The following is a 20065-nucleotide window of genomic DNA, read 5'->3' as shown; positions in this document are numbered from 1 at the left end:
AGTAGTTAGCTTCTAAATAAGAAAAAAGAAAATGAAATGAAAACTTGAAAAATTTGAAAATTTGAAACCTAGAACACTAGATTGCAATTTGATCCAAAAGACAGTTGCTCTTATTTTTTGAAAAGGATAATACAAGGTTCAAAGTTTTGTCTATGGCCTAAAATTTGTCTTCTTGCACAAATCGTATCTCCTTTTTTTGCCTATTTCCTTCAACTTTAAACTTCTGAAATGAGTCAGATATAAACCTGATATTATTATTTTCAAAAAGAAATAACAATAAAAAAAAATTTCAAATAAAATAACTTGACAAGATATGATGCCTTTAAATGATTTTGATGTGCTTAGGTTTGAAATAAAATACGGTCATATACATATACAGATAAACATATATACAATTTTTATACCATCTATAAATCCAATTGTAAATCCAATTGTGATGATATACTTCCCTCTATGTTTATTTTTCGTGTGTGGGGTAATCTTTTTCCGCGGAACGTGAACATATTCGGATTTTCGGCATTTTTGCAAAGTGGGCACATTCTGTTTCTGTGAGAGAAGCCGTTGCAGATAAATACAACCAAGTTAAAATACAAAAAGAAGAAGAAAAATAACATTGAAAATAACATTGAAAATAACATTGAAAATAATAAAGAGCAACAACAGCAATAACAACACAAAATAAGAGATGAAATAAGGTAGACGAATGGTACACTTGAAAGAAATTAAATTCACGTATAAAGCATTCTTTTCGACCAGTACTTTTTTTTCGTTCCAGGACGAAAAATGATTAAGCGTCTATTGAAATATGGCACATTTGTATCTAGCTTCTTGAGCATTCGAACTACTACCAAACGTATTACTTTAATTTGACTTCTTTTTTTCATTATTAAAACCAAATGTAGATTATTCCAGGGGGGGGGGGCTTGACTTTAAAAAGACGCCAATTAAATTAAACACATTGTCAAGGTGTTAGTTTCTGTATAGTACTGTAGGTCATGCCTTATCAGCATTTTCAAAAATAACTAAAAAAATAATCAAAACTTGAACGTTTTTCTTTTCGAATGCCCATCCAATTTTTGCTATGATTCTTTTACTTCTTTTGGTTTTACTAAAAATAACTCAAACATTTATTTGTAAAGAAATATATAAACTGTAGGTTGCAAACGGTAAAACATTACCACTCTTTTTTTTTAATATAAAATACTGAAATACATGCAATCAATACTTCAAATAAATATTCAAAAAAAAAAGAAGAAACATAATTTAAAATGAAAATCTGAACAAATACCATCTTACTCTTGTCCAAATCCAACAGTTTCCTCGACTGCCAAACTCAACTTTTGCTTTAAACTTGCATAGTCAGCATATGGCGGTAAATCAACTCTATTGAAACATGTATGACTCTTTGGCAATTGATTAGGCTCTCCTGCCTTTTCGATTGTGAATCTTCTGGGACCATCACTACCTTGCAAATCCTTGAAACCATTCACTGGTATACGCGAAGTACCAGTGGTGAATTGTAATAATCTGGCTTTTTGTTCCGAGTCCCATTCATTAATACATTTCCAGAACCACTGTATTACTTGGTCTGATTCTTGGTATCCTCTATAATCTGTATGTTTCTTCCAATCCTCAACATCAATTTCGGCTAAACCACCAATGAGCAATTCCAATTCTCGCTCATCAAAAACATTCACAAGGTCCTGTGGAATGAGTTCATTGAATCCATCAATGAATGCACGGAACTGCTCTTCAACACGCTTACTGATTCTCCACTCGGTGATCAATTCGACATACTCCTGCTTGTTATCCTCGGTAACTTCAATATCTTTACCATTAGGTTTGAGGTCAACTTCCACTCTTTCACCAAATTTCTCTTCTTCAGTGCTAAACGTAAGATCCAAAATGTCTGTTATGTCATTGTCCAAAATCCACTTCAAAGATCTGTAAAACTCTGCATCCACACCTTCCATATCTTGAAGCATTGGTTTTTTATGTAGCATCATCTTGTACAATGCACCAACAAAGAATGCATCAAGGAAACGTCTGTGGAAAACACCCAATCCAACAACACGGCCAATGAATTTAAAGTAGTTCAAATGCTCAGGATTGATACCGGAGTTGGGGTTGATTTGTAAAGTATAGTTATCGTGGGAACTGTACTCAAACAAACAATAAAATGGATTAAACATATCGTGGGATAGAAGGAAAAAGAATTCACGTGAAACTCCACCGTAATCCAAACCTTCTTCACCATCGAATTTGATCATGAGTCTCTTCTTCAAATCTTCTGGTGTTTGTCTCATAATCTCTTGGTAACTATCCTCAAATATATGGTCTCTTCTCACCTTGATATGACATTGACCAGGCAAGATTCTCAATGCAGGTTGTGAACGGAAGTATATAACTTTCCTTCTAAAATCACGCTTATACTGTGGTACATTTTGGTCCAACGAAGAAGGCAATCTAGGATCGTCCCAAGTGGTTGTTTTCGTATTATGATCAACGAAATAAACTCTTGCAGTGTTTGTCAATCTCATTTCCCAACCAGAAGGTAAAGGTCCCAATTGACTCACTGGCTGTTGCTGGATCGTGGTGTTGGGGCCAAAAGTACGTATATATTGCTGTCTTCTTGGATCAACCCATGTCGTGGTTCTAGTATTGTGGTCAACAAAATAAGGTCTTCCTTCATTAGTGAATCGTTGCTCCCATCCTGATGGCAATTCACCTAAACCAGAAGTAGTTGCGCCCGATGCTGCCATTGACACAGCGGCTGCTGGGTTAACAGGACTATTAGCACCTGTAGCATTCACAGTGACATTGCCGCTAGTCACAGATGATCCACCTGGGGTGCTTGGTTGTTCTCCGGGCAATGTTCTACCACGATGCTGTCTTCTCTCTGCCTCTGTGGTGTCTTGTCTCTGTTGGCCTCTTTCAGTTTCACTTTGGTCCAATGCCGGTCTTTGCCACGTAGTGGTTCTTGAATTGTGGTCAACATAATAAGTTCTTCCAAAGTTATCAGTTCTTCTTTCCCATCCTGGAGGTAATCTACCATACTGGTCTTCAAATGACGAATATTGTCTATGTGCTGCTGCAGTTGCTGTCGAGCCTGGATCAGCAGCAGATGGTGCGCTGCCATGAGCATGGCCATTAGAAGTTCCTGTACCGGTAGCTGATGCGGTACCATTTGTTGCAGTTGATGCTCCTCCTCCTCCTCCTCCTACCGCAACAGTCGAGGAGGTGGAAGTTGTCGTTGAAGAGGCAGGAGGAAGCGATCTGCGGCCATTACTAGCACTGTGCGATGCTGTACTTGAAGAAGCAGCTCTACTAGAGCTATGTCCATTTCCATTTCCACTGTTACTGCCACTTCCACTGTTGTGGGATATAACTACTATTATTTTCCCACTAATTGCTACATTTTCCATCAGTTTCTTTAAATCCCTCGTAATGGTTTCTTCTGAGCTATTCAAGCCAAAGTTGATGACATCTCCAATTCTGATATTGACAACACCAAGGAATCCTTGGTCCTTCTTTTTAAACTTTTTCTGATCAAATACTTGGATAACGAGTATTGAGTCTTCCAATGCCTGGAAGTTGAAGGTTTCATTCCAATATGGGTTTAATGTCTTTTTCGCTGTCTTTGTAGTCTTTGTCTGTGATCCATCAACAGTGATGACTGCAAAGGGGTCTGGCTGTCTAAAAACATCTCTTTTGTAGAGTGACTCTGCAGCAACCACCTTAACACTGATTGTAGAAGTGTTTCTGGTCATAATAGTAGCAGGCACGTCGAACAATATTGGTATTTGATATTTCCCGTGCTGTGGAGACGTTCAAGCGATTGATGTCTTCCCCTTGACGTATGTGTATATGTCTGGTGGTGTGGTGTTGTGGTGTTGTGGTGTTGTGGTGTTGTGGTGTTGTGGTGTTGTGGTGTTGTGGTGTTGTGGTGTTGTGGTGTTGTGATGTATACGTGTATATATATATATATATATACTTTTATTCTTCTTTTGTCTGTATAGGTATTACCAAGAGACTAAGGTGCTAATGAGCTTTTGGGTTGTTCCGCTTGATGTGATTGCTGTAGTTGCTTTGCGACGGTTTCTATATTTAACCAGGTATTGAAATTGACAATCTTTCTCTTTCCCTTTCTCACTTACAAACAAACACTCACACACACTCTCGTTCTCTTTGACTCTTTAACTCTTTGTCGTTCTCTCTTTGTCTTTCTCTTGAGTATTTGACACTACTATTTGCTATATGCTAAATGCGGAATACTGACTGCTGAAGAAGCAGGAAAAAAATAGAAAAAAAACAGGGGAAAAAAAAAAAGAGAATCCAAAAGAAAGGAAGGAAAAGGATTTTAGGGGCGAGAAATCAACCTGGAGGATGGGTGATCTCCGTGTTGATTTGTCAAATTATCTTGAATAAAAGACAACAAATAGATCCAATTTTAATGAGAGGCTGAGTATTGAGTAAAAAAAAAAAAGAAAAATAGAAGGAAGAGTCTCTTCTTGAGAGGAAGATATGTTGTAATAGGTTTTGAGATGGAAGGAAGAAAGAAAATAGAGTAAAATTGATTTACTACATGCTTACTACATGCTTAGTATATGCTTACCACATACTTAGTAATGGAAAGAGTCACTACTCGGTTGTGTTTTTTTAATTTTATTTTTACATTTTTTTATTTTTATTTTTATTATTATTTTGCTCTTAATAAAATAAATGTGTAAAATATTCATAACTCTGGTCGTGTACTTTTGGTAAATTGAAATTATGGCTTTTTGTATTGCAATTTTGTTAAGTAATATCTCCCGTCTCTTAAACTACTTTAGTTAATATGTATTATATGTATATATATATTATATATTATTGTGGGCTTCTTACCCAAAATTAAGAAAAACAAATAGAGCAACTCAAAGGAAAAGAATTTAAAAAAAATAAAAATAAATAAAAACAAAAACATTTTAGCAGCCATTTTATCCGAAACAACTTCTATATTGCTTCTGCGTATATTAGTAAGAACTGGTGAGCCAATCAAACAAGTCTTTTTCATCATTCATGAGTAGTACCTTTTCTCTTTTGATCTCTTGATGCCTTTAACTCATTATTCGATTTAATTTAATTTTACTTAAACTTAAGATAATGTATCTTTCTTTTTTTGTACGTCCCCCCTCCCTCAACATCAGCTCAATTGATGACTAAAGTCAAAATGGTCCAACGACAGAAATACGTCCATATAGCTGGATTTTCTAAAATGGCTTCCCGATGAAGTCCTCCTAATGCCAATAGAAACATCTAGTATGGTATCATCATTTTTATCAGCACCACTATGGTCCTGACCCTGGCACAATCCATAGACTCCTCTTTTGTGACTATTGTGACTATTGTCACTCTTGTCACTCTTGTGCTCGTGTGGAATGTGTTCAACCACAGTAGCCATTGTCGATAATGTATCAACAGAACCAAGTGGTGACGCATAATTGTTATTTGGTGATCCTCTTGTAGACACATCTGAACCAGAACCTGCATTGGCATCAAAGCAAGACCCTAACCCTGAACCTGAAAAATCATTGCCAGGACTATCAAACGACAATGACGAAAAGTCAAAATCATCTAATGACATCACTTCAATCGAATCATGGTTGAATTTGGGTGATGGCGTGCTAATGTCGGGTGGATACTTGAACTCATCTGCAACCTCTTGTTCTTCTTCTTGTTCTTCTTCTTCTTCCTTTCCATAATTCCCACTATCTTTGTAATCAAAGACTTCCTCAACTTCTGTTTCTGAACCAGAACCAGAAGTTGAATTGATTGAAAATATTCTTGTATTAGCTTCGCTTGAAACTAGAGGCTTATTCATTGATGGTTTCCTCGAAATCACTAGTGGCTTTTCAGAATCACTAAGGCTCACAAATGATGATGATGCTGATGATGATCTAATCTCTGAATCCAGATTCAGACTCAAGTTTATATCTAACTTGTCATTAGCGGCCTCAATTTCCCTTAGGAGAGAGTCAAGATCTTGCTGCGTATAGTACATCTTGGAATCGTCAATATCCAACTTGACCGCTTCCTTCACTCTCGAATGCACTCCCAAAAACGACGAACCATCAATAGACAAGATCTTTACATCCTCTTCACCATCCTTGTCACCAACTGCAAGGGAACACATACTAGCTATGTTTGAGTTTGATGCAGGTAATATAGTACCACATTGTCTTTGGTTAACATCCACACTAGCTTCTGCACTTGGATTCAGACTCACATTTCCCCTTTTGACACTATCCCAGCCCTGTCTCAATCCACAATTTAAATGTCCAACTTGATCCAAATTGATATCAGAAGTCAAGTCCCAATGTATGATATCGCCATTCTGGCCACCAGTGATTAAATCACCTTGGCTCCATTCCAAACTTGTCACTTTGAGCACGTTGCCAAACCTACTACTAAAACCAGTATTGCTGGCATTGGTGCTATGGCAATTGAGTGTTGCAAAGTAGTCTTGCTTTCTGATATCCCATAATCGAACAACACCATCCCCATGACCAGCAGCGAGAATATTAGTGTTTAAAGGATTCCATTTGATGATATTGGCAGATAGTTGCCTATAGTTTTTTATATTTTTTGCTGTTGCAGTCGCGGTTGCGGTTGCGGTTCCTGACAATGATACCGGTGACATGGGAATGCTAAACTTTGCAGTTCGAGTATCAAACAATGAGAGTCCAAACTTGCCGCATATACTCAACGTAGTGTTATTGTTTTGTAACGTATCAAAGTCACAGATACCAGAGATTTTGGTATAGGATAAAGGCGTGGGCCGTTGTTGCGACTCGGCATTCTGCATATCCCAATGAAACAAGTAATCGTTGTATATCGAGACCATTTCCTTGTTAGAATTAAAGAGGTCTAAGTTTGTAATTGGCGAGTTGAGACCAACATAATAATCATCATCTTGGCTGGTATTTTGACTTCTTCTCTTGATATACTTTCGGTGATTAAATCTTTTGCAGATCTCAGCCGAGGCTAACTCTTCATCGGGGTTAGGCTCATGAGTTGTGATTTCAGGAAGAAGCACTAAATGCGCATACCCTTTATTGTTACCAGTAACGATATAATTTTTTTCCATCTCTGGAGTGTTGTTGTCGTTGAGGTTAGAGTTGGAGTTGGAAGTATTTACCCACTTCATGGTGTTGATATTGGGCAAGCTGATTGTAGAATGATGTATTAGATGGTTTGATGTAACATTTAGCTCGTAAATAAATAGGTTATTCTCTCGATTTCCCGAGGAAATTGCCAAAAGTGTGTTTTCGTTAGCTGAAGCTAAAGTGTCTATGCCGGCATTGCCGTGTGAAGATGACTTGATACACATTGAGGTCAAATTCATATCATCATCGGGAATCTTCCAATAGTTAGATTTGATATTGGTTCTATTGATAGCACAAATCTTGTTCAAGGCCTCAGTATCCTTTGGGTTATTCAAATTAAGTAGCCAAGATGACCTTGAGGATGCACTATTGCCGCTATGTTTATAGAAAGATGATGAAGGTGAAGTGTTTTCAACAGAAGACATTGAATTTTCACTATGGTCCAATGTCGACATCAAGCTCTCAACACTTGATATAGGTGATAGGCTAGGATTAAACCTTTTTGTTCCACTATGTCTAATAGCATTTTGTCTGAAAAGCAATGTTGGTTCATAAAAATCAGTCATTGTTAATATTGGGCAATGTTGTTTCTTTCGTGAACTTGTATTATCTTTTTCCTCTTTCTATAGTAATTTTTTTTTTTGGTTTTTGCTTTTTTGACAACTTATTAAGTGATTGAAAGTAGTTGGTGGTGAGTTTATGTATCTTAAAACTTTTAAAAATTCTCTGAACCTTTTTTGGATTCGTTTACTTGAAATTGAAAATAAGGAAAAAAATTGTATGGTTCTTTGCAAAATTCAAACCAAAGTGGCTGCAGCTGCCAGATATAAATATGATGAAGTAAATAGACATATATATATACATAAATATGTTTATATGTTTATATGTTTGTATTGCTTGAGAAGAGGCTTAATGCCAAGACGCGCAAATGCATGCATTCTGATTCAACATCTTGACAGTATCTCTATTATTCTTTGTATTGCTTTGTTTTCAACATAGGTGCTCATTGTTCAAAGGTTGGATTAGTATGAAAATAATAGTCTAGGACAAGCTGGTTTGGCCTTCCATAATCAGGTTCCAAGTCAAACTTTTACTCCGCAAAAGTTCTGAACAATTGGTAGCTTAAACATTTCTAGGATAATAATTATAACGCGTGTATTACATAATCAGAAGGGAAGGCTGGTTGCATCTTTCCTGAAGGAGTGTTTTCGCACAGCCCACTCAAAGTAGCCACGATCCACACCAGCCCTCTCAGTTCTACTTGAAGATGAAGCTCTTGTCCAAACTCTTTTTAACATAGAGCTTGTGAGTCAGTGATCTTGCTAAACCAACCCAGCTAGGAAAGCAATGATTTTGTTTTTCTTTGGTTCTTTTTTCTTTTTTCTTTTTCTTTTTTTCTTTTCCCTTTGGCTTATTTTGTAAAAACCTAGTTTTTTCGCAATCAATCAATAATGTCACCATTTATAAGGTCCACAGCTTTTTATTCCACACTCCAGTCATTAGAAGCTTGAAAAATTTACATCTATTTCTTGCTCTTTATATCTTGAAATAAAGGAAAATTGTTCTCACAAACTTTTTGAACTAACTGCAAAGACAATTCGTAAATAATTACAAACAATTATGAACCCGTTGTGTAAATATCAAACACCGAATTTTCTCTTTCTTTCAATTTCGTTAAACCACCACCTTTTAAGCCTCCTCCTCCTCCTCCTCCTCCTCCTCCTTCTTCTTCTTCGTCATTATTTTTGCTCTTATTTGTAATTGCACAAGGTACAGATTATGTAAGATCGGTATAAAAAATGAGGGACTGTTTTCTGTTTAGCACCAGATGATGTTGGACGTTAACAATGCACATTCATGCAAGTACCGAGCTCCGTGCTACCATACTTAATAGAATTACGAATATTTTGCACCTTATTATCCTTTGAGCTACAAGCGCCGAGATGTTCATCACGTCGGGTATAATCCAATATCATTAACAGTCAAATTGAAAAATATAAAAACTTTCACTGTCAATGACGTGAGTCTACATTGAAAAGGATAAATAAATGAATAAAAAAAACTGAAAATAAATAATACACTTTGTTTACAGGATACCAAAAAGCACATTTCAGCTATACGTGCATTTAGTTTGAGTCTGAAGCACATGGTTTATTCAAATTGAGAATCCGTTAAATTGATCAACGTAGCCAAGATTGTGGTAGTGAGGCTTGTATATTGCAAAGAACTCTACTTGATAATATTCTAATTATTATTCACCTTTATATCCATAGATTACACAAAAATATTGTACGAGAGGAAATCAAATATTATCACGTGTATCCTCCACTTTATAAACATAACAAAGCACCTAATGCCAAACAATTGAGAATAAAAATAGAATAAAATTAGATAATTGGTACAACAAAATAAAATGGTAACAGCACCGACATTGACATTGACAAAGACAAAAATAAAGACAAAAATAAAGACAAAAACAAAGACGAAATCTAAGATGATAGATTACCGCCTTTTGTAAATACATGGCTTCAAAAGCCATTCACCTTCAGGTCTCTTTTCTCTCTTGCTTTCCAATTTCTCTTTCTCGCTTTCTTCTTCAATAAACTTTCTCTTCCTCTCCAATTTAGCCCTTCTTTCATCTATTATATCTTGTGGAGGCTTAAAGAACTCAAATCTAGTGAACATCTTATTTGAATTGTCAGTCAGTTTATGGAAAAACCCATTGAGTTTCAATGCCTCCACAAATTCACTACCGACGTTTTCAGCCCTTTCTGGGCCGCCATCTGTGAACCTTGATTTAATCTCTGCAATCCACAATTCTCCTCTAGGCTGTAATATCCTATATGCCTCCTTAATAAAATCCAAAAAATTTGTACCCATTAATGCAAGGCAGAAAATGACTATACTTGCAGAACCCGAGGCAAGTGGGACATTTTTGATATCTGCCACAGTGATTCTCTCATTGTATTTCTTTAAATCATAGCTGTGAACATCAACATTCAAGTTTCTATATTTCTTGCCCTTTTTCTGTAATTGTTTGACAAATTGACCTATATCTGCGCTGAATTGTGCCTCGCCGCATCCCATATCTGCAACAACAATTCTTTTATCCTGGTTACCAGGCAATCCACCCGGAGCATTGATGTTTCTTGTAGTCAACCTCTGCTTGAACTGATTTACGAAAACATCAACTGGGTTCTCTGGCCAACTAGAAACTTGAGAACGGAATCCTTGATGGTATTCATCAAACAAAGAGGGTTGTTCCTTAATGAGTTTTAATGCCTCTTCTGAGGTGATTGTATAAAGTTGTTCATTAATCCATCTAAAACGGGACCCGGAAAGCTTCGACATCATCTTTTGTTGCAATGGTGTGAGTTTTGTTTGCGATGTGACTGGAATCGGCATAGGTGCTGCAACTGAATCATTGGCAGGTGTAGTAGATAATGTTGTAGAAGTATTTACAGATTTCTGAATAGCTTTTGATCGCTTCACTTTTGTCGATGAATCATTATCGTCGTCTCTTGATTGTCTCTTTTTGTCCGATTTGACATTGGAAGCTTCACCATTTTTACCAATTTTGTCAAGTTTATCATTCTCACGCCTCTTTGACTTGGCCAGTTCAATATTGCCAGAATTCTGCTCCTGTTCCAGTTTATTCTTTTCATTCCTCTTTTCATTTTTCTTTGATTTCTCGTTTTTATTACTAGTTTCGTCAAAAGTTGTAGGGTTAATAACTCTTTCAACATCCTCTTTAGTAATACTACTTCCAGTAAAATTTCCTTTTTTTCCATTAGAACTATTGTTCTTGTTGCTGTTATTTGTATTCTTTTTCTTCTTCTTCGCAGCTCCACCAAGCGCTATCTTATCGCTATTTTTTAAATTCCAACCTTTTGCCTCAAACAACATCTTATTCAAATTGTTAAAGATAAAGTCTGTGTGTATTCCTGTATTTATGTGTATGTAAATAAAGTTCATGTAAATGTAATCTGTTGCATTTGCTTCTAAACTTTCCCTTTATTTTCTCGATGACTTTGAAAGTTCCATCCATCACGTGCATGCGCTCTAATACTTTGACCGATCCACAAGTGCGCAGCAATTTCCAATTCCAAGCTCCGCACAAATAATTGTCAAAATCAAAGAAAAAAAGTAACCAAGAAATATGTCCACAATTGATATACCATTCTAATACTGTGTTTCTTTGTTTGTTTAGAATATGGAAAAAAATTGGAAAAAAAAACAATAAATGGCTTTCCTTTTTTTTTTGTTGATTGTTTGAAAAGTGTGGAATTATTTGCCTAAACACCGTCACCTAACTCCAAATATATTTCGATAATTTTGTTTGTATGCGCAGCAAAAAAAAAAAAAAAAAATATTCAAACCTTTTAAAGGTGAAAAAATTTGTCATAAGAGATCATGGGACAGCACTTCCAATTCAATATATAGTGTTTCAAACCTTTCAAATGAATGTGTTGAAAAGTAGTTTAATTTCAAGACTTTCTCAATAAGTTATATTGTAAGTTTTCAACATACATAGCCAAATTCTTGTCAAGTAACTCTATCCAGTTCTTGAATGTAGATAGTACCTCTATATCATGCCAAACAAAACGTGCGGCTTATAGAAGATTCTTTTAACCTTTAAATTTGTTTTCTTTTTCTCTTTGTTTTCTTCTTCTTCACTTTCGGTTATCTCCGAAATCTCCGCGATAAGAAAAGCAACAACAACAACAAAAAAAAAAGAAAGTAAATTGAAGTCAATCGCACAGAATTTTATCAAATTCAACTCCTTACTATCATTCACACTCACACGAATTTATCATTCTTTGCTTCTCAAATTTATTGCTTTCATCTTAACCTTCTCCTTTTTTTTTTCTCTCTTTCTCTTTTCACTTTTACTTTCTTGTTCTAAACTTATTGGTATAGCTACAATTGACTTTAGAATTTAATTTCAAACCCGAATCTATCAAGAAACCCCGAAAGGCAATAAACTAATTACCCAAAACTTAATCTTTAGGTACCTCAATTTACCACCGCAGCATAATATACCTACCAATGTCTCCACAAGCAACGCGTGATCCAATCACTTGTCACATTCTAGACACACACCGTGGCCGTCCAGCATCCTCAGTGCTTGTGCAATTATACAACATATCCCCTGTAACACCAGATACATTTTCGTCAACACCATTTGCGCAAGCCAAAACTGATGCCGATGGTCGTATCACCAAATGGAATTTCGATCCTGATGTTGATGCAAAACTGACAGGAGTCGAAGATAATAAATGGGTGAGAGTTGTTCCTGGTGATTACAAGATAAAGTTCTTAACTGGCAAATACTTTGCTGAAGGTGCAGGAAACGACAATGGCGACGGCAAGGGAAGAAGTTTTTTTCCATATGTGGAAGTGGTGTTTACAGTAGATGACGTAAATGGCCATTACCATATTCCTTTACTCTTGAGCAATTATAGTTACACAACTTACAGAGGTAGTTAATTGTTACCCTTTTTGCACACAATCGTTATTCCCTTGACTAATGAAACAAAATGAGATTTAGAAAGGCAAGGAAAGAAGGAAGGCGGAAGGGGGTGGGGGGAAAGCGCGAAATGGGAAAGGATGACCAGAAATACAAATCAAATTGGTGAACCAAGGTTATTAATGGAATTTTTAAATAAAATAAAAAAATAAAATAAAAACAACCTTTGATGTCGTCTAAAAGATTTAAAGTACTTAAAGTGTCTAATTAGTTTGTATTTCAAGAATTAAATAGAAGTTTTTTTTTCTCATTATTATTTTCAACTATCTATATATTGTATTAAAGTCTAATTTCTTCAATTTCGTCAAAATCTCCAACCATTTTCAACATCTTTTTTTTGATAAGATGCCTCCCGTTTAGTAAAAAAAATGGGTGTTATCTTGTGACAATTCATGCACTAACATTTCATTACATTTGTACCAATTGACCTCGTTCTTTATCCTATTAATCTCTCTTGGATCACTCAAGCTATATTGTGTTACACTCTTGTTGTACCTTTTGTAAACGTCACCTGAAAATGTCTCGTTTATAACAATCCTATCCGTGAAACTTACCAGTGCTCCACTGCTTCTCTTTTTGCTTTTCGTCTTGTTGCTATTGTTGCCGCTGCCATTAAGTTTGGATCTACCAAGTCCAATAATACTTCCTTGACGGCCCAATGTCTTTCTGCGACGTAATATCGATGATGTTGATTTGTTCCTTGCATCGGTGCTAGTTGGTAGTGGAGCATTCTCAAGATCTTGGAATTTGTTGAATTCAACGGTAATTGAACGGAAATCAACAAATTGTTTGATATATTTGAGATGCGGAGGAAGATTTCTTTTCTCCTCGTCGCTCAAGTTGTTTACAATATATTCCAATTCATCATTTTCAATCACTATAGTACGGGGTGCCGATGGTATAGGCAATGCTGACGTAGAGCTCGATGATAGCACCGTGTCTGCTATCGGAGATGTGAGACCACGCTCATTTGACTCATTGTTCTGGTAATCTAAACTAATAAAAGTTTCATCACCTTCTTTAAATGAATCAGCATCTTGATCCTCCAATTGCTGTGCAGGACTCTTGACGGTGGAGATGTCATTATCGTCACTTGTCCGAGTGGATGTGTCTACCGTTGTAGGTGGAGTAGTTCCAGCAACATTTCCATCGCGTATCTCATTCTGTGACTCAATTTTGTCGTCTGTTTGAGTTGCCTCATGCTCCCTATTTACGGGTTCTTTCTCCTCTGTAACATCGTCCAAAGTAGGCCAAACATAATTGTTTCTCAAATATTCAATGTTTTCATCCATATAGTAGCTTCCCATCGTTCCAGTTCCTTCATTTGCATTCACATTCTTTGTGTGATCTGTACTATCATCACTATTTGCACCACCAGAGTCGTCTTCTTCATCCATTAATTGCTGGTCAACAATCTGAGCACGAGTCAATTCGTCATCTTTCATGAATGGGTCGCTAGTGCTAGAGGTGGTTAAATTAACCAAATCTTTTCTTGGCTGACTTGCAATTAATTCAGATTCAAATTTCTCATCGAAAGTAAGCATCATATCATCTAAAAATCCAGCATCCTCTTCTGGCTCAAAATCAAAGTCAGGTAATGTACCCAATTTCAACGATGGTGCTACATCGCTGATGACGCTCATTCTATTTTGTTGCTCCTGGTTTTGATTATTTGATAAATTCGAGTTCAGATGATCACCGCCCCTGATAAACCTACCAAGTATACCAAACTTGCTTCCTGTCGTTGAAGTCTGCAGTTGTGATTTATTTGACTTGTTAGACATGTACGAGTTACTGGAATTAAAGGACAGAGTTGATGACGACTTTTCCATATGACTCTTATCCTTTACTGGTGCAAATTTTTTGAAAAAAGATATAAAGTTGGAGTTACCAGACAGAGTTTTCCGGGTTGACAGCTGTTGGAATTGTGGTGCTGAAGGTGGTGCAGAATTAGCTGTTGATGCAGATGCTTGACGTAGTGTCGAATTCTTTTTTGGTGATTGCAGCGCACTTCTTTGCTGAGGCACAGCTTGTGGCGGATGAGCAGGTTGCGGTGGAGTGGATGAAGGTTGACTTGACAAATTGGAAGGAGGTGGTTGCTTCTTAGCCAAACGAGTCTTGATATTTGGTAAAGACGGCATCTTATTCAATTGCTTATTTGGCACGCTATGTGCAACATGACCAGTTTTAGTATTCGCATCGTTATCATCAAGAAGCAAAGACTTGAACGTCTGCTGAGCAAAATTTTCTTTTCGAGAACAATTTTCAACATCTGTAGCAGCATTAGCAAAAGATCCCGTTGGCCGTGGTGGCGCAGGTCGTGGTGTACTGGAAATGAAATTTGTATTTGTATTTGTATTTGCGTTTGCGTTTGTATTTGATGTGTCCTTGTTTCGATTACCAACATTTGCTACCCCAACATCATGTGTAGGAGTGCTAACGCTGGTAGGAACACCAATAGAACTAGTAGCTATGCTCAAATCACTAACGCTTCCATTGCCATTAAATGTGCCTTCCTTCTTACTCTTTTTGGATCTCCCCTTAACTCTCATATTTGGTGATTTTTCAATTGGAGGCGGAGGAGGCAATATTGACAAATCCTCGTCTTTAGACGAGTTATGATCTTGAACTGGAGTAGAAGTAACAGCCTCGTTTGTAGAAGAATGATTGCTATTTTCATTATTTGAGTTGTTTTCTAATGATTTCCTTAAACTATTGGAAATTTCACCTGCTGAAGTAACGGATGATCCCTGTCGATGATGGTGGAAATTTCGTTTCTGTTTGTTGGTTACTACCTTGACATCTCCACGAGGTGGAACTTCGGCTTGCGTATCATTAACAAATTTGTCTATGGTGTTGGAGTCAATATCAAAATATCTTGAGCTTCGCGGCGTTTGTGGGGTTGACCTAGTTGGCGAGGGTAAAAATTCAAGTAATCGATCATCATTGGCATGTACAACTTGCTCGGTGATATTTGATTCCTGATTTGAATGTCGTAACAACTGGGGTGTACTCACGGGAGTGGTTTCCAGCAGCTTCTGTTGCGTCGGTGTAGGCTCATTATGAGTCATAATTAGCTCATTTAATTGATAACTCACCAGCTCTGGTGGTGAATTATACAAGTATTGATCCACAAATGACTCGTTATCGATATTTGGTTCGGGTAGACTTGCTTGACTTTTGCGCTTATTGATATTATCAGGAGAATTACGCGGCTGTTGCTGTTGTTGATGCTGTTGCATTTGATTATTTGCCTGAGAGGCAAGCAGACTTTGAGAATGCATTTGTGGTGGCTTGAACTGGAATTGTTCCACTGATGTAGAAGTTGAGACATTTGCGGATGCATTTACAGATGCATTTTTAGGTGTCGTTTGTCTGGATGTGTTTGAATTACGGGCTCCAAGGTTCAAGTTTGTCTCGGAGCTATTGTTTGAAGAGAAACCTTGCGCCAATGTTGATGGTGTAATCTGATCCACAGGCGTGATTGGGGATTTGGGCTTTTCCTTGGCTATTCCAACGCTGATTGTTTCAAACTGATTGGATGGTTCCATTTCTGGTGTCTGCACAGGCGTTTTGAAAATATCTGCCTCACTAGAGTTGGTTGATTTATAATATGCACCGTTAACAGGGGCTATTGACGATGCTGATGATTGAAAACGATTTGGTGCACCAAGGTCTTTCAAATCATCACGACTTTGCAGAGCCAAAGTGTTGGACTGAATTGTTGACTCGCCACTAATCAGGGAATCTAATGAATTCTCATTGTGAAAAGTCTTTTCATCGGGTATAAGCACTGCATTATCCGCAAGCTTGTTATTTTGATTTCTTAATGGTTCCTCTTCTTCTTTTTTTTCTTCCTCTTCCTCTTCCTCTTTCTTTTCAAGTTGGTTCCCATTTGTTTTACTTTGTCCACTCTGCTCGTATTGATTCAATTGTAAAGTGGTTTCGGATGAAGACTCGACCAAGCGTCCAGCACTTTGCGAGTCTGCCTTACTTGTGGCCGTGTTTGTTTTATGCATGTTACACATTTCGTTATTTGTCGATGTATTGTAGTTTCTCGAATAATCATTCCCGCTGGAAACGGGTATTTTGACATGTGTATTAAAGTCTTCAACATTGGCTCCAGAAATTTGCCTTAAATTACTTTCGTGCATTTGATCGTTTGCAGTACTTGCATGATTTGGCACAGCAGATTGGTGAGTTTCAGGATTCACAAATCGCGTAGCATCTTTTTCCGTGATTGAGCTGTCTTTTTCAATTTGCGACACTGGATGCGACACTGAATTTTGAAAACTGTCAATATATTGGTCTTGCATGTTGTTATTTTGTGTGGCGTGTTTCCCCACTTCGTGTGATGCATTCCCTATTTGCTGGTGGTGGTGATTTTGCTGCTGCTTTGCATTCTTTATTCTCATCTTTTGTTCCCCTTCTTCATCTTCTCTTTGCTCTTGTTCTTTTTGTTGCTGGATTTGATGTAATTGATCTTCACTTATCGAAGTTGATGGGGTGTTACTTTCAGTACGATTGATTGAATTTTCAAAATGAGACAGCTGTGATTCGGACGAAGACATCGAAGAGGAGGCGTTGCAAAACAGTTGCTCAGTTCTTGTGGTGTTTTGACATTGCAATTTTCCAGTATTTTTGAAACTTGAAGTGCTAGAATTTGAGTTTGAGTTTTTGTAGCAATCATAGGGCAATTTCGCAGGATCATCAATCACAATATTGGTTATTATGTCACCATGTTTGTTATCCCTAAGGGATCTGCTCAAGTTTTGTTTACTTTGAAGTTTGACGTTTTGTAGCGATACTGATTTGGGAATGTTTGTAAACGAGCCGTTTGGTCTAATCTGTGGCTGTTGTGGATAGTACTGGTGAGAGTGAATGGATCTTGCAGATGTTGCAGATGTTGCAGATGAGGGAGTGGGAGTAGGTGAGGGTGAAGGTAAATGGGTTATAGTACCAGGGTTTGGACCAATGCTAGTTGCTGAGTTTGGCGAGTAAGCTGTGAAACTGGATGTATTTATAGGTGGCGGGGATCTCATAGCATTTGGATTTGGGGAGGGTGAAGATGAGGAAGAGCTATCCTTGGATACTTTTCCTGGTCGGTTCCTCTTTGCTGGAGCTGTCCTTGGTCTAAAGACTTCGCCGTTGGGAAAATAGTAAACACCTTCTCTCGAGTAGAATGAGTTGTTGTTTGGTGCTGTTGTGGGTGCCGCTGCAGGTGCCGCTGCAAGTGCAGGTGCAGGTGCAGCGTTGGTCAAATTTTTGCTTTTGCTCATGTTTTTGTTTTTGTTTTTGTTGTGGTTGTGGTTATAGTTATTTGCACTGATCGCACTAACGGCACTGTTCATACTATTGGCGCGAAAACTCATGTCATTTGCCATTGGTGGTGACCTCATTCCATTAGCATTGTAATTACCATTTACCATTGGTGATGAAATTGCAGTTGGAGCTGGAGCTGGAGCTGGAGCTGTTGCTGATGAGAAGGTAGATGATAAGGGTGATGCTAGTGGCGGAGGTGGTAGTCTTTTTTTCTTGGCTGGTTGCCGAACAAACCTTGAGTCGACTGTAAGTAAGTTGTCCGTTGACAAGTCTCTAGTTAGTGATCTGTTGTGGAATGATGACTGAGTTGTATTGTTTGTGTTGAGTGAAGATAGCGAAGTGATTGAGTTTCTTCTAGATGTTGTATTTGCACCGGTTGATATCATAGTATCTTATTTTGTGAAAAATTTCCAAAATGTTGAACAAGGAATCACTAATTGGAGGAAAAAAAAAAGTGGGAAGCTGGGGAATTGAAGCGAATGTAGGAGGAGTGGGGAAGGGGGGGGGGGGGGGGGGAGAAGGAAATCTGTTGGTTCAAGTTGTTACTGTAATTTGTAAACTGTAAATTGTGGAGTGTAAAAAGTCTAGTCTAAATCTATAAGGCTGTGTCTATTACTGGTCTAGTTGATGCCATCAAAGGATAGGATGAGAAGATGAAAGTTACTACTGAAGTTGCATTCAGAAGAAGTTGGTATAAGTGGGAAAAAGAGTTGAAAAGTTAAAGTTGAATGTCGAGGAAAGGATGGGAGTGTATATTGTTTATAATTTTTCTTTTGGCTGCCTCAATGGATATTCTGGAAGTGAAGATAAATTCGATTCCTTTTTATTTTATTTTTATTTTTATTTGTGTTTATTTTTTTTTTTACTTTATTTATTATTTTATTATTTTATTTTTATTTTGTTTTATTTTATATTTATTATTTTTTATTTAATTTTTTATTTCGAGTCGAGGCTAAGTGAGTGAGATTTAGAGTAACAATAAGAAACAAAAGATATAGATACAAAGACAATAACAAAGGATATATACAAAAAAAACAAAAAAAAGAACAAACAAGGAGTAGGGGGCGGGGAGGAAACGCTAAAGGGGAGAGGAAGAGAAAAGAAAAGAAAAGAAAGGAAAGGAAAGGAACTTCAATTGCAGTAGCAGTAATAGCTATAAATGTTTAAGAGATAGGAAGTTTCAACCAACTGAAAAAAAAATAATATAATGAATTATGTCGATGTACTCCAACACAAACACATATTGAGGTTGATAACAGTACCTTTTGCTTTAAGATTTTGCAATTCTAGCAATTCAATTATATATTTGTTTTTGTTTTTGGGAAGGTACAAACTCTGAAGGTATTTGTTTATATATATATAAGTATGTGAAACATTGTAGCAAATCTTTTCCTCCTCCTTGATCTGTATAACTGAACTTATATATATATAGATATAGAGACAGAGAGGTGTGCTTTCCATCGTCTACGCTAGAAGCCAATTTTGTCTTATCACCAGATGTGCAATATGTGTTGAATAAGATAGGCATATAATACAAGGGAGTATTTCTTAAAGGCATGTTATATCAGAGAAGAGAAGAATGAAGGCGGGAGACTGGGATGAAAACACATTACCTTTTTGCTCCCTACCCTTGAGAAATTTAACATACAGACAAACGCACACACAGAGAGAGAGAGAGATAGAAATAGAGATAGAGCAGAACAAAACAAAACCCACTCCATCTTAGTTCAACATCCTTCTTTTGTTTGTAGAACTGGCAAGTGGCATGTGCTTTTCTGTTGATAGCAAGCTGGGGTTTCATGGAGGCTGTGCATACCATACTATACCATACCATTCCATGTCAACTGTCAACGTACGATAATTATAAATAGGTACGTTTGCTAGTGTAATGTAGTTTATGAAGAAATATATCGTATAGCGTTTTTGTGGTTGTATATTCTAGCGCTGCGTATTAATTTGTGCCAAAAAAAAATTTGGGTGGTTTGTATATAATAATAATATCAAAAATAGCCCCTTGCACCCTCAACTGGGTGGTAGTGCATTTTTTGCCAATTGCTGTCTCTTTTCG

General features: G+C 37.0%; 5 protein-coding genes across 5 annotated transcripts; 1 reads left to right on the top strand and 4 right to left on the bottom strand. All coding sequences in view use genetic code 12, as the record gives it.

Moving 5' to 3' along the window:
* Positions 1-1292: 1292 nt before the first annotated feature.
* RSP5 (NEDD4 E3 ubiquitin-protein ligase) lies at positions 1293-3770 on the bottom strand (the record flags this gene model as incomplete). Its single annotated transcript, XM_001525802.2, has 1 exon — positions 1293-3770. One exon carries the CDS (start codon positions 3768-3770, stop codon positions 1293-1295), a length of 2478 nt encoding a protein of 825 aa, XP_001525852.2.
* Positions 3771-5182: 1412 nt separating this feature from the next.
* On the bottom strand, positions 5183-7711 carry DSE1 (daughter-specific expression- protein; the record flags this gene model as incomplete). Its single annotated transcript, XM_001525801.2, has 1 exon — positions 5183-7711. One exon carries the CDS (start codon positions 7709-7711, stop codon positions 5183-5185), a length of 2529 nt encoding a protein of 842 aa, XP_001525851.2.
* Positions 7712-9647: 1936 nt separating this feature from the next.
* On the bottom strand, positions 9648-11051 carry RRP8 (25S rRNA (adenine645-N1)-methyltransferase; the record flags this gene model as incomplete). Its single annotated transcript, XM_001525800.2, has 1 exon — positions 9648-11051. The coding sequence occupies one exon, from the start codon at positions 11049-11051 to the stop codon at positions 9648-9650; it is 1404 nt and encodes a 467-aa protein (XP_001525850.2).
* A 1143-nt stretch (positions 11052-12194) lies between these two features.
* On the top strand, positions 12195-12635 carry PVL30_003251 (uncharacterized protein; the record flags this gene model as incomplete). The annotated part of the gene is made up of 1 exon (XM_001525799.2): positions 12195-12635. One exon carries the CDS (start codon positions 12195-12197, stop codon positions 12633-12635), a length of 441 nt encoding a protein of 146 aa, XP_001525849.2.
* A 396-nt stretch (positions 12636-13031) lies between these two features.
* PVL30_003250 (uncharacterized protein) lies at positions 13032-18383 on the bottom strand (the record flags this gene model as incomplete). The annotated part of the gene is made up of 1 exon (XM_001525798.2): positions 13032-18383. The coding sequence occupies one exon, from the start codon at positions 18381-18383 to the stop codon at positions 13032-13034; it is 5352 nt and encodes a 1783-aa protein (XP_001525848.2).
* Between the last annotated feature and the right edge of the window lie 1682 nt (positions 18384-20065).

The sequence above is a fragment of the Lodderomyces elongisporus genome, chromosome 4 (genome assembly GCF_030384665.1).
Source record: "Lodderomyces elongisporus chromosome 4, complete sequence".
In the NCBI taxonomy this organism is placed as follows: domain Eukaryota; kingdom Fungi; phylum Ascomycota; class Pichiomycetes; order Serinales; family Debaryomycetaceae; genus Lodderomyces; species Lodderomyces elongisporus.
This window is presented reverse-complemented; position numbering and strand designations above follow the sequence as displayed.